This window comes from Marmota monax, unplaced genomic scaffold (assembly GCF_021218885.2).
Source record: "Marmota monax isolate L192 unplaced genomic scaffold, Marmota_monax_Labrador192_F-V1.1 WCK01_AAM20220418_F8-fsc00045, whole genome shotgun sequence".
NCBI classification, from domain to species: domain Eukaryota; kingdom Metazoa; phylum Chordata; class Mammalia; order Rodentia; family Sciuridae; genus Marmota; species Marmota monax.
Window position 1 is genome coordinate 6,611,884 of NW_026692132.1, and position 15,300 is coordinate 6,627,183.

General features: G+C 34.9%; 1 protein-coding gene across 2 annotated transcripts in view; it reads left to right on the forward strand.

Annotated features, from left to right (window-relative positions):
* Cwf19l2 (CWF19 like cell cycle control factor 2) overlaps positions 1 to 9,066 on the forward strand; it is a 94,407-nt gene extending 85,341 nt beyond the window's left edge. Inside the window, exons 17-18 of one of the 2 annotated variants that reach the window (XM_046466429.2) lie at positions 4,901 to 5,002; positions 7,831 to 9,066. In XM_046466429.2, the coding sequence (XP_046322385.1) occupies positions 4,901 to 5,002; positions 7,831 to 7,974 (246 nt within the window). In that variant the 3' untranslated portion in view covers positions 7,975 to 9,066. Of the gene's footprint in view, positions 1 to 4,900; positions 5,003 to 7,830 lie in introns of those variants that run through there. The other variant, XR_006856612.2, reaches the window with a different exon arrangement.
* The last annotated feature ends 6,234 nt before the right edge of the window (positions 9,067 to 15,300 follow it).

Sequence of the window (15,300 nt, forward strand, 5' to 3'; positions counted from 1 at the left end):
ACCATTAAATATGCTTTTAGAAAACTATTTTAATGGGAACTGAAAATATTTTAAAGCAGAATTTTTTCATAGTTCTTTTGATTATTTTTATTGGTGCATTATAATTATACATAACAGGGGGATTCATTATGCCACATTTGTCCATGCATGTAGTATCATTTGATCAATCTCATTCCCTAGGCCTGCCTTTTCCTATCCTCCTCCCTTTATCCATTTACTCTATTCTGCTAATCTCCATTCTGATGCTATTATTATTATCATTATTTTAATTAGTACATTATAAATGTGTATATATGTACAGGATACATTATGACATACAGGGACATAGCATAATTTGGTAGATTTTATTCCCCAGTACTTCTTGATGCTCTCTCTCCTCCCTCCCTCTCAACCCCCTTCTATATTCTGTTGGTCTCAATTCTGTTTTTATGAGAGCCCCTTTTTTACCCCTCTCTCCCCCGCAGCTTTTGCATGCCAGAGAAAACATTCAATACCTGACTTTCTGAGTCTGGATTATTTCACTTAGAATGATTTTTCTCCAGTTCTATCCGTTTACCAGCAAATGACATAATTTCATTCTTCTTTATGGCTGAGTAGAACTCAATTGTGTATATATATCATGTTTCTTTATCCATTTGTCAGTTCATAGGCAACTCAGGGGGTTCCATAAGTTGGCTGTTGTGAATTGCACTGCTATAAACATTGGTATGCACATGTCATCACAGTATATTGATTTTTGTTTTTTTGGATGAATACCAAGATGTAGATTAGCTGGGTCATATGATGGGACCCATTGTAGTCTTTTGAGGTATCTCCATACTTCAAAGCAGAAATTTTAAAAGAAATGTATTATTCCCCACTTGATGCACTATATATACAGTTCTATTACTGGTAAACCATCTAGTATTTATTGTTTATTTTTTTAAAGCAAAGATAAATACCAGAATCAAGTAGCCAAGAGGTCTCATTAATTTAACCAATATAGAAAATAAGAAACAGACACAGATCCTTATAAGAATGGGAGTTGAGCCTGGTGTAGTGGGTCACAGCTATAATTCCTGCTACTTGGGAGCTGAGGCAGGACAGTCATAAGTTTGAGGCCAGCCTAAACAACTTCTTGTCTCAAAATAAAATACCAAAAGGGCTAGAGATGTAGCTCGGTGGTAAAATACCCCTGGACTTGGAGAAAACCGCCCTATGTGAAATAACCCCTGGGTTCATTCCCCAGTGATACAAGGAAAAGAAACATCATTAAAGCATTTCAAAGATAGTAACCATTGCTTTTACTAAGGAATCACATAGTTCTATATGAGACTCTTAGGGAGTAGTAGGTAGGCAAGGAGCCAGATGACCTTGTGAGGTACTTCTTAGCTATAGGCATCTATGGTTATTAGATGAAATTGTGAAGAGAACTTTATCTAAGAATAATTCCAAAGGAGGTCACATTTTTAGGTTAACAGGCTTTCCAGTATCTTTTAAAATAGTATTTCTGAACATGAAGTGAAAAATCTTGAGTTATTTTAACATTTTTTTTTTGCAACTGAAAAAGCTTCATTATTCTTCTTTTAAAAGCTTTATGTCCTTAGTAATTTTGTAGTTTTTTGATTATTTCATTGGAGGTAGAGTGATTTTGTTTTTCACTGAGTAAATTTTTGTTGTATAATAGATACTGGCATGTTTCTTATTCTGAGTTTTGTTTGAATGTTATGTTTTTCTTTGCTATGTGAATATATGATTTCCATTTTCTGCCAATTTTGTTTACTTTCTCTGGGTCTTTGATTTCTTGCAGTATAGTGTGAATCCTGTGACATGTGGCAGGTGATGGAAATAGATCTGAATGTTGAATGCAGAGGAGTTACATGTTAATGAATAAATTGTTGAAAAATGGCCATTTTTCACGGCTATTGAGATTTCATGAGAAAGTGTTTTAAGGTTAATTTTGTGGAAACTATAGCAATTTAAAAAATCTAACATTTAATGACACAGTTTTTAAATTAAGGAAGATACTTTTCAAGGAACATTTGGGTTTACCAGAGACCTTATAACTCAAACAAAGACTCAGAAATTAGAGCTAGAGGAAAGGGGAGAAATTCATATACTACTGTTTTATTCTACCACAAATAAAATTTTGGCCTATAATTCTGACTGTACCTTTAAAGAGTAGTACCAGAGTTCCAAAACACTCTTTTCTCTGGTGTCCAAGGCAATAAAAAGTGCTAGAATATGCACAAATTTTTGATATTAGAGATATTGCGTGTGCTGACTAACAACCCTGCTAGCAAGACTGCAGACTCTACTGTTTGTAGCCTGGGAGAAATAATAAAAAAATAAAATATGCTTGTGACATAACTCTCTTTGGTACAAAAGTAGTTGCATATTCATTGTGTCATCTTAGCAAATATGGCATAGGTTGTTGAGCCATACACACACACACACACACACACACACACGTTTCCTACTGCTGCTAGAACTAATTACCATAAATCTAGTGGCTTCAAATACATTTATTATCTTATATTTCTGGAGATCACAAGTATGAAATAGATTTCACTGGGCCAAAATCAAGGTGTCGGCATGCCTGCATTTGTTCTGGAGGCTCCAGGAAGGATTCCACCTCACCTTTTCCATGTGCTAGAAGCTATCTGCATTCCACAGCTTGTGACTCCTTCCTTCATCTTCAAAGTGAAGAGTGTAGTGTTATCTAGTCTTTCTCTGATTCTGGTCCTTCTGCTGGGCACAGTGACTCATGCCTGTAATCTTAGCTGCTTGGGAGTCCACGGCAGGAGGATCACAGGTTCGAGGCCAGCCTGGGCAATTTAGCAAAACACTGTCTCAAAATAAAAATAAAAAGGGCTGAGGCTGAAGCTCAATGGAAGAATATCCCTGGGTTCCATCCTCAGTATATTAAAAAAAAAAAAAATCTGTGTGATTATATTGACACCCCACTTCCTACCCCATCAATCTGGATAACCCAGGATAATTTCTTATTTCAAGATCATTAGCTTATTCATGTATATACAATCTGGATAACCCAGGATAATTTCTTATTTCAAGATCATTAGCTTATTCATGTATATAAAGTCCCTTTTGACATTTAAGGTAACATATTCATGGCAAATAGAAGACTAGGAAATTGACATATTATGGCAGGACATTATTCTGCCTACAATAGTATGATACAAATAAAAGAAAAAAGGGTACTATCATCACAGATAACTTCCTGAAGTTATTTCTCACTGTCAAAGTACTGTCTTTTAGTCAACATAGTTCCATAACCTCTTTTTATCTGTTTGGATTCATTTTTCATACCTGGTGATCTACTTTAGATGGCACAAATGTTCTAATGGAATATTCTAATGATGCTTTCTATCCTTTTTTCATTGACCAAGTTTGCACAGAGCAGCCTTGTATGGGAGATAGCAATGAAAGTAATAATCTTCTGTGTGCTAAGAATTGGACTAGCACTTTACATAATTGTCCTATATGGTCTTCATAGAAAACCTCTGAACTTTTCATATTTCTCATGAGACTCAGAAATGTTAAATAACTTGCCTGAAGTCACACACTTTTAAGAAGCAGAGATGTACTTAGAGCCTTCTTTTTCTCTCTTTATTAGCTTTATTTTTTCTAATTATCAAGGTCTCACATTATTATTATATTAAAAATGGAAATTTGAAAAATATAAAGCCACAAAGTGGTAACCAGTTGTTCTTCATTTTGTTTTATACTATTTTGTAAACTGATTTTTTGTTCATGTAACAGGAACATCCCTTTCTTACCCTTAATTTTTTTGCTTTATAATATTTTAAGGTTGCCCCTTTTTCCACCATATCAAATTGTGCCCTTCCAAATTGCAGCTTCCTGAGGAGAGACTCCAAAATTCATTTTTTTAAAGAGAGAGAGAGAATTTTTAATATTTATTTTTTTGTTTTCAGTGGACACAACATCTTTATTTTATTTTTATGTGGTGCTGAGGATCGAACCCAGCGCTCCACACACACCAAGCGAGCGCGCTACCGCTTGAGCCACATCCCCAGCCCTCCAAAATTCATATAGTCAAGTAGGAATATGTGATTAAGTACACAAATGAGTGAATGTTTATTATGTAAAAGAATTGGAAGGGGAGAATATTACTATAAATTGACCCACTTGAGGATAATTTCTAGTGAAAATGTTAGGGCTTAGAAGGAAAACAGATGTACTTAACTGATAGAGAAAGCAAAAATTAATGTTTTTTCCCCTTCAGGATATAGCTTAAAATACTGTGTGTGTGTGTGTGTGTGTGTGTGTGTTGGGGGGAGAAGAGAGGGAGGGAGATATGGATAGATAGATAGATAGATAGAAGAAAGGGGGGGAAAGAAGGCTAAAAATTAATCCTGTATATTTTTCAAAAATTAGGTTGATAAACTAAGCATTGTTATACTTATCTCATCAGTTCATTAAAAAAACTGTGATTGTTCTTGTTTATCATGGTCAAGATTTCAACAATATTGTAAACAAAGTTCAAGTATATAGCCAGGCCCCTCTTCCAATTCTGCAATGTTAAGTAAAATATGAGAAAATATATGCTTATTTTTTATTGTGCAGTCTTAGGAATAACTATTCTCTGATTACAAAAATATTTTAAATACCTTATTTTTTCCTCAAGAACAGGAAAATAATTGACTTTGATTATAATTGCAAGGTATGATGGAGCGATCTGGCTGAAAGGCTATCAAAATGCAGTCTTTTACTTTGAAAGTTAATTCATTACTTCAGTGTCTATAGAATTGGAAATTTATTGTGTACATTTGTCTTGAAGGATGTTTAATTACTCTCATGTTAAAGAGCAAGAAAAATAATTAAGGGTAACTTTCTGGTTTTGTACTATATTTCATGTGTGATTTGTCTGCTTATTTAGGTACCCAGAGGCTTACCTTACTTCTCTGTGGACTTTGGCCTCCAAGGAGGGTTTGCCCATGTCATTGAAGATCAACACAAATTCCCTCATTACTTTGGAAAGGTATACTAACAAATATGATTTATTCTAGAGGTTAGCAGTTTGGTTAACATGTCTCTTTGAAGGGAGATCAAAACTTTGGGCACAATATACAATAAATTGATGAGTACTGCTCCACTCAAGTTTTAGAGAGAACCCAGAAATTATTAATAAAAATATCCCAGAATATTTAAAACAGAGGCAGGAATGCCACTTTGGAACCAATGCCTCTTAGAGTTCAACGGTGATTGTAATATTTTCCTCTGGAATCAGCCAGTCTTGTACTGAGAATGGTGATAATTGCTAACAATTGTTAAAGGCTTACAGTGTGCCAGCTACTCTTGTAAGCACTCATTTAATGTTCACAATGACTATTTTGTGGATGCTCTTATAACTCTCATCTTATAGATGAAGAAACTGAGCTACAGAGATATTGTGTAACTTGCCCAGGGTTATACACTGATAAGTGACAGAACCAAGGTTACATATGTTCATGGTTGAACCAGAGAACAAATCATCTCACCTCTTCATTGATAGTTAAGCAAGGTACAATCCTAGAAGAACATGTAGCTCATTTCACAGATAGTTTCTGGGAGGATATTAGGAGGATATTTGGTTGCCAATACTTTCTTTGAGAAAAAGATTACTTTCTGGGTATATATTCCTCAAATCAAAGGTCTACTGAGTCTCTAGGAAGTATATAAGTTAGTGTGAGGAACTAGAATAAAATTAATTCCACAATTGAAACTGAAAAGTCTGAGTAATAACTCAGATACCAACAATTCTAGAAGTGACCTTTTAATCTAGTGTAGTAAAGGCCTTTCTGCTTATGTCATTTTTATGTTCCAGTGCCTCCAAAATTAGAGGGGCCTTGATGAACTCTCAAGGTTCTCTCTTCCTCCTTTCCCCTCACTTTCATCTCCTGCTTAAGACCATCTTCTACAATTGATAAGGATGTGTCAAGAGTCTGAACTACAGAAGTTTGGATTCAGAACTTACTCTTGTCCTTAATGGGTTAACCAGAGGCCAAAAATCTCATGTATCTTTGAACTGTTGCAACATATTACAGAAACTTGTTCGAGAAATTTTAAGAATTTTTTTTTCAATTAGCTAAAAAGAAATTGTATTCACTGCTCTGAACAATTCTCTTGTTATTATTATTCTATAGTATTTTATAACTAAAGGTTCCCGAAGTCTGGGTTTTTCTATTAGACTTGATTCTGGTTGAAAGGAAGTAGATTTTTCATTTTCTGCTCATTTAAATTTATTTTGGAGATTACTACCTCACTTCAGATTTTTAAACTTCAGATGTATTATGGTTGATAAAAACTGTTTTACAATTAAAAGGAAAGCTTCCCGGTTGAATTGTATCACTGAGCAGCTTTCCTCCAAATTGTTTTTTCAAGAAATAGCCTGTGGGCCCAAGAACTTCCTTCAGTTTTCTACTCAAGCAGTTGTTCAGAGATTATTGGGATGGCCTCTCTCCATTAACATCTGCATCAGTAATAGAACAAGAGTCCATCCTGATGTACACATAAGATAAGCTTGATGTTTTATATAAAGACTATTTCAGATAAACCCATAAGCTAGGCTTTCTTAAACTATGTTGCTAAGTTGAACTGAGGCCAGGAAACTCTTGGACTAAGTCCAAATTTGCCTCATTTCCCTTGATGTCTTATATAAACCACTATCTCTTTTAGACCTTTGATTTCCCATTTCTCATGATTAGAGTTTCTCTTTTCCTTGAAGCTTTTTCTGATTTATCCAACAAAGAATTTTTTTTTTCTTCCTCTTGAGTCTCCAAATGATCTGCTTTGCCATTACCTTATTCTGCTTTATAAGACAGTCCTGTGTGTATAGTTCATTGACTTCTCATTCTGGATCCCACCACAGCTCCATACTTTTATAAGCCCTTTGAAGACAGCTGTTATCTTTAGAGTTATCTTTATATCCCCTGTAACATATGGTATTTGCATGGGCTTAGTAAGTCCTCGTAGTATACTAAGGTGAAGAACCTATGACTTAGATCATGCTATGTGTCTAATATGTCACTGCACAGCCCGGCAGAGCTAGAATGTATATGCAAAATTTGACCCTTAGTCCCATGTTTCATACCTTAATTAACCATTTAACATGCTGCCTGCCTTCTTAAGCATTGTAAATCTCCCCCTTATCTTTCTGTACCTAAATAGTCAGATACATAAATTTGATTAATTTCTGTAGCATAGGAGGAGGATCATGAAGATGATACTCTAGAATAATAAGCACAGAATCAAAAAGCTATTTCCTTTCAGAGTGTGAGAAAGTAACATTAAAAGAAAGCGATTAATAATTTTTAATTCTGTGTTTATTTAAATTAGTATTAAAATACTAATTTTCCTGGAAAAAAATATCTAGCTAATAGTAGGAGAAACTGGCTCATAAATATGGGTAACAAAAGGAACATTAACCTATGATTCAACTGCAGTTGAACAACAAAGTTAATTGATGCAAGGTGATTTAACTTTTCTCTACACTGTTTATCAGAGCAACTAATATTGACCAAAAATAATTAAATTTCACTTTTTCTCCCTCCCTTTTGCTACTATCTTGAAGATGTACTAATAAGCAACAAAATGGACAAATTACTTGATAGGCAACATAGCTAGAACTCTGAGAATCACAGAATTTGCATAATTAGAATTAATTGACAATAAAGTTTTTTGCTCAGAATAATATTTATGCAATATTTAAACATTGTCTTGGGGAACTACTTAATGTTATATTTAATAACAGACCAAACAAAGGTTTCATTCCTGATTTCATTATTATTTGTACATATAAGTGTTTATATTTTTCTCATTCTTTAAAAGGAAATCATTGGTGGGATGCTGGATCTAGATCCAAGACTTTGGAGGAAAGGGATCCGAGAAAGCTTTGAAGACCAGAGGAAGAAAGCATTGCAGTTTGCTCAGTGGTGGAAACCATATGACTTCACCAAAAGTAAAACATGCTGAAGTGTACCTCTCTTTTTAAATTTCCTCTTCAGAATCCATTTAATTTCTATTTCCATTGCGTCTAACTGACAACGGAGCTTCAGGTCATAAGGAAAAAGCAGAAGGAGCAGACTTCTCTGGGTCTGTGACAACTGTGCACTGTTGGATTGTGTTGTTTTCTCCCATATTTGCTTCTGGGGAATTCATTGTCATGACTGTGGATTAAGAACTGATGTATTGGATCACCTGCTCACATTCCTGTCCTGTACCCATTTCTTGGTGTTCTGAATTATTCACTTATCTAGAGAAGGTTTTTTTTTTTTTTTTTTTTTTAAAGAAATAGGAAATATAGCAAATCCTTGATTCAGAGGTAAGTGAGTGTGCTTTAAGGCAAAGTCTGTTGGTTGGCTTATTTTGTAATTTTTAGACTAAGATTTGATGTATTCAGTAATAATCAAAATTTATTTTCATAAAATTTTATAGAAGAACTCTTAATTTTCTACCAGTAGCAAATAGTATTGCTATTATTCTCTGTATTAAAGGAAGAATATCCCAAAGTGTTAAATATTAAATGATAATGAAAGTATAACATTCACAATTCAAATGTTTCTGGATTTTAAAATAGTTTCTGAATTTTGGTGATTTTTAAAGGTAATGGTTTTAAATACCATAATTTATAGTTGTTTGGTATTTGTACAGAAGATACTGTTTTTAGCCAAATCATTTTTTGGGGATTATATTGATTATTACAAAATCTTAAATAATGATAGCATTGTAAAATGCCAGGAGCACACTTTGTTGTATCTTACTTGATCAAGTCCACTTAATTTTTATTGTTCTAAACACACTTGGTGTTAAGAGAAAACCTGTATGAACAAAATATGGGATTTTGTTATGAGTGGACCTACTTTTATATATCTATATATGGAAGATACTGTTGTGCAGTAACTCTTTTTCAAACATGTTGGTTTTTGGAAATTGAACCTTGACATTTTGTCATGAAATGTTGAATACCTGGAATCAGTGCGAAGCATACTTCAGAGTAAATCACATTTATTTTTAATATTGGCATCCCATTATTTTGTTTATATATTAAAAAGGGAAAACATTTTGTATTCCTTTTTTATTTCACAAATGGGTTTAAGTTTGATGGTTTTAGTTTTTCACTACTTCTAAATTGAATTTAAGTGTATGTGTGTGTTATCAAATACATGCTTAACAGTATTGCATTATTGCTGTTTTCTAACTTGGCTTCATCCTGACGTCCTGAAGGAATCTCTTAACATTCATTTATTTAATCAGTGAGTTACCAAACATTTCGTTGTAGATTACTGTTTTATATCTGGTTTTGCAAAAATTAAAAGTACTTCTTCCACCTTAAATTATCTTACATTTTAGGGGAGAAAGAGACTTATACATAATTATAGCACAATATGATAAATTCTAAAATGAGATATATGCCAAATATATTTACATATAGTGCTATAAAGTACTTCTTTTTACATACCTGATTTTCATTTTCAGCTTAAGACCTTGCTGTTTCACTGAGAGAAATAGAAGCAGATAGTATCCTGCATTTATAGCCATGTACTCTACTTTTCCTCTTGGTGACTAGAAAGTATTTTGTTGTTCTTGAGCCAGTCCACTTGTTTATGAACTGGATTTCATCTCTTTCCATCTTTTCAATCCCCAGTTCTCTCTATTTTCAGTTTTTTTCTACTCTTTACAGGGTTATTAGCATACAGAAACTTTCTATTCTATATCAATAACAAACCCTGGCATCATATTCCCACTAGCCATTTCTGTAGTTGATAACAAAATATATCTAAGAAGTCTGTTTTCTCTCCTTTGCCCTTTTCCTGTTTTCATTACAGACTTCATCTTTATTTATGCTATCAGACTTCAGGTGAAGGTCATCAGTGACTTTCCTCATTAGCAAATCTAGCAGTGAATGCTCAGTGCTCATCTTACTAAACCTGTCAGCACATCGATGACATACTTGATCATTTTCTCCTCTTTAAACTTTCTTTACAGTGTCTCTAGAATAGTCTTTTTATTCATTCTTTTTCCTAACTGCATTCTCCCAGTCTTCTTTGCTGGGTTCTTCTTTATTTGCTCAACCTCAAAATGTTAAAATGCCCAGTTTAAGCCTCACCTCCCACCCTTTTAAATGTTTACTACACTTTTAAGATAATCTCATTAAAATGGTGGTAGGTACCTTTTTAAAATTGTTTTGCTTATTCAACAAGTTTGGTTTTTCAAGATGCCAATCAATGTTATTCAAGCAGGGGATACATTGATTAGTAAAACAAACGGCCTTATCATTGGAGAATTAACATAGTACCAGGAAAAGATGGACAATAAATGTTAGACAAAATGATAAATTAGTTAGAAAATGCCAAAGTTGATATATTACTATGGAAAAAAAGGCAAAGGATAACAGGCCCAGGGGGATATCATTACAACTTTATATGTTCACTCTTAACAAATTTGACATCTTGATTATATTTGTGTCTGTAACAGGCATCTCCAAACTGAACTTCTGATTTTCCCCCTGTTCTATTTATTTATTCCTGCATTACAAATATCTCCAAAATTTATTGGCTGTACTATCATCTATTTTCTTATATCTCATGGCTTTATAGTTGAGACTCTGGATCAGAGCTCAGATGGATGATTTGTCTATGCTTCATGATGTCTGAGGATTCTGCCTACATGGTCAAACCTTTGGAGATGATTTGAGCTGCATGTTAGGGGTTTCTTTATATTCTTGATATGGTGTGTACTGGGTCTGGGGTATACAAAGCGGCACATGTCTAGTGCTTGGACTGGAATGGTTGGAACAGGCGGACTTGCTGGTGTCACCCTCTCTGTGTATGGCAATTTCACAGTAGTTAGACTTGTATGGTTTGGCTTCCCAGAGCAACCATTCCAAAGAACAATTCCCAGACATAGAGGTATCACATACAAGTCTCATAGGGCCAGGGACCAGATATTGATATAATTTTATTTTTGCTATACTTTGTCAAAGTTGTCTGAGTCCACCTACATTCAAGAAGAGGGCTATAATCTTACTTTTTAAAGAAAATTTATTTATTCTAATTTGTTGTATGTGATAGCAGAATGTATTATAATTCATATTACACATATAGAGCACATTTTTCCAAATCTCTGATTGTATACAGAGTATATTCACACCATTCATGTCTTCATACATGTACTTAGGGTAATGATGTCCATCTCATTCCACCGTCTTTCCTACCCCCATGCCCCCTCCCTTGCCCTCCCACCCCTTTGCCCTATCTAGTGTTCGTCTAATCCTCCAATGCTCCCCCTCACCAATCCCATCATGAATCAACATCCTTATATCAGAGAAAGCATTTGGCATTTGGTTTTGATGGGAGAAGTGTGAAATAATTTGTGGCCATCTTTAATTCATTGCTGTCCACCCTTTGGTCACAAGTTTACATTCCTCCCACATCAAAAATGTATTCACATCCTCCTGAGAAAGTCTCATCTTAATAGGCTATCTCTTGAGATTCAGGGTCTATAAATAAAGTTTGTGTAGAGGTGAATGTACTTAGATGTTTTTCCACTCAGTCTGAATGAATACCAGTGCACTTAAGAGACAAATTACATGTACCCTCTACTCACCTATCAACATAAATAGCAAGAGAGGCATACATTTAACTGCAGTAGGCACAGTCATTGAAAAAAGAATGAGAGTAAAAGGAACATAGCAGTCACTGTTCACTAGTAATTCTAAAATTAAGTTGAACATACATTGCTAGTTTCTTGATTTAGGTTTCAGTCCTGCTTTTTGAGAAGAAATATTCTGTGGCTCTTTCTTCTGCCCTCTATTCTCCTGGTTTAACCCTGCATCAGTCTTTCTTTTTTTATAGAAAATAGATTCAGAATTATGCTTCTAGACAAATAGTGACCACATTACATTCCTTCCTGAAACATCTAACAAACAGACCACATATATAACACAATGATTTAAAGACATGGAGAATAACACAACAAAGTACAGTGGTCTGTAACAGATGAGAAACAAATGAGATGGGCCCCATCTTACTATCTTGAGAGAGTTTCCACATTGTGGTGCAAGGTAGAAGAATCCAAGAAAATCCCAAATATACCTATCCAAGTTGAAGAAATACAGCTGTGAGAATAGAGAGACCTAGACTACAAGGCAGATCACCATAGGAAGGATTGCCAAACAGAAAACTCCAGGCCTCTGTGGTGTGTCATCTTTGAGGACCAGCTAGAATTTAAAATTTTATGATTGATTGGGAATTGAGTAGAGTACACAGATGGTAATGTGTAGCATAAAATGATTGCCTCAGTAGTGTAGAATAATTATGCCAAGGCAGAACACAGATCTGGTCTTGACAAATGTTTAAAGTGAAGAAAAAAAAAAAGAATTAAACTGTTTAAGTAACATAATTGCATCCCAAAACAAAGCACAAAAATATTTACAGGAATAAGAATATATCAAATATATTCAGTAGTCAGAAAATGTTGAAATGTCTGACATGCAGTAAAAAATTATCAGGCATGCAAAGAAGCACTGAAACTGTTGCTACTATGGGTAGCGTACAAGTTTTTTTTTTATTTTGAAAAACATTTTACTGTTTAAACAAAAATAACTGGTGTGGAATTTATAACATGTAAAAGTAAAGTAAATCACAATAGCAAAAACAATAGCACAAAGGTGGGAAGGAGAGAAATCTAAGTGTACTGTATTAGATTGTTAAGTTGTACTTGAAGTAGGATAATGTAGCTTAAATATGGATGCTGATAAATTAAGAATGTATAGTTATAAACTTTAAAGAAGACCCCAATCAAGATTTATAGTTCATAGGTAAAATGGGATAAAAAAAAAACCTCAATCTGAATAATGTCAGAATAAAAGAAAAGGGGAAATAAAGTTCAGATGTAATAAATACAAAACAAAAAGATAAATTTCTCCCAAACAAAAAGTATATTCAAATCCTCATGAGAAAGTCTCATCTCAGGAGGACTTACTCTTGAGGTTCAGGTCTCATCTAAGTCAAGTCCAGATGGAGATAACTCAGGTGATTTTCCACTTACTCTGGAGACCTATGCATATCATAGTAATTTAGTATTGCTTCATAGCTTATCACTACAAATTTAGCAGCTTAAAGTAACATGCATTTATGATCTCACAGTGTCTGTGGGTCAGGATTTCAGGAACAGTTTAGCTGAGTTCTCTACTTAGGGTCTCTCAAGGCTGTAATCTTTTGGACAGAACAAGATTTTTGTCTGGAGGCTGAACTGGGGAAAGATCTACTTCCCCACATCAGATATGGTTGTTTGCAACATTTAGATCCTTGTAATCAGAACTGAAATTTCAGTTTTTCCAGGCTGTTGGGCAGAGACTATCCCGAGTTCCCATAAGTCATTAGCAGTTCCTTACTTTGTGGTATTTCCCATCATGGCTACTTGCTTCTTTCTACCAACAAAATAAAGGGAGATTCTCACAAGATGTCCACTGAAGTCTTATGTAAGGTGATCATATGATGATTTGAGCAAAATCAAATGTGGCCTGTCCCCATTGTTACATATTGGTTAGAAGAAAGTCACAGGTCCTCCCTACTCTCGATAGAATGAAAGCACACAAAGTTCTGAAGAACAGAATCAAAACATAAAGGAAACCACCTTAAGAGTCTGGCACTGGTATTTATGCAAGTGATGTCTCAAGGTGGCTGAGTATGAATAGCCATAATCACTTAACAAAAAACAAAGAGACCTACTCACAAACCAGAATTTCCCTGGCAAAGTTCAAGGGTCCACTTAAGAATTCATAGATTTGCAGTGAAACAACAACAAAAAGGGGAGAATATCCACACAAAAAGATCTGGTGAAACTGGCATACAGAGATGCCACAGACAGCTAAGAATAAAGAAAAATTGCAGAGGATATTGGTATTAGCAATATGGTGAGAATCGTGATGATCCCTGGAGACCTGATCCATAGAGAACATTATCTTTTGCCGTCATGAAATTAATAGCCTTCCTTATGCAGCTGCATACTTCTCCTCAAGAATCAGCTACTGTTGTGTAATTAGTACTTCAGTACCCCTAACCCTATTCGTGCTCCTGAACAATTTGTGGCTGCTCTATAAATGCTCACAGTGCAATGATTCTTGTGAGAGTGTGCATACTCATGCTACACCAGCGTCATTGCCCTACCAAGCTTGATCACTCCAGGACCCTGGATTCAAGGGGTTCTGTTCATACCCATGTTCTGGATAACTGTTTACCTGCCATAGAAAACTATCCATGGTAGCTTGACATGTCTGTGCTCCTGTCACAGGCTCCCCAGGTCTCTGGCTGTTTTGTAAATGACCATGCCTTTCACACTATTACCAACTCAAAATAGGGATACCTGTCTATGTTCCTGCATTGATCCATTGGCATCCAGGACTCAGAGCTGTAGTCCCCCCACCTGTGTTCCATGTTTCATGGCTTGGCTCCAAAGCCACTCCATAGGCATCACTCATCAGATACCTGTGCCACTGCCACCATGAGCAAGCCCACAGCTGGTCCTAATGCTAAGAATTCCCTCAGTCATAACTTTTCCAGTGACAGAAAAGCAGGGCATAGCAGCCATTACAAGAGAACTCCACAGCATTGTGAACTTCCACAGCATTGACTTTTGAGCATTCCTGTAATTTTTGTTAACACTGAAAACTGACAGATACTCAGACTATGTTGCTCTGACCCTGCTAGTGCAAAAATATTTTGCTCACCTCAGCCAGTGCCCCAATAACTTCCCATTGGAAGATATTCTCTCCCATTGGAACCAGTCTGGAAAAATTGACTAAACCATCAAGTGCAGAGACATCAACATGAACCCAAGAAATCTGTAAATCCAAGGAAACTATCACCACCAAAAGAACATAATTCCTAGTAGCTGAACTCAATGAAATGGAGATCAACAAATTACATTCTTAAAAAATTTAAATAATTTTAAGGAAGCTTAGTGAACTTCAAGAAAGCACAGAGATTAATTTAACAAAATCAGGAACAATTCATGAATAGAATGAAAAAATGTATAGACTGAAGTCATTAAAATTTTTGAACTGGAGAATATAATGAATGGAATGAAAAATATAGTAGAGAGCTCATAAGAATTTCCCAGAAGAAAGAATGTATGAATGTGAAGATAGATTATTTTAAAATATAGAGCTAGATGAGAAAAAGGATAGAAAGAATGAAAAAGACTAAAGATTGCCTATGCATTAATGGGATGGCATCAATAGACTAACATTTTCATTGTAAGGATTCAAGAAAAAAAAGGAGAAAAGGGATGGTAAGA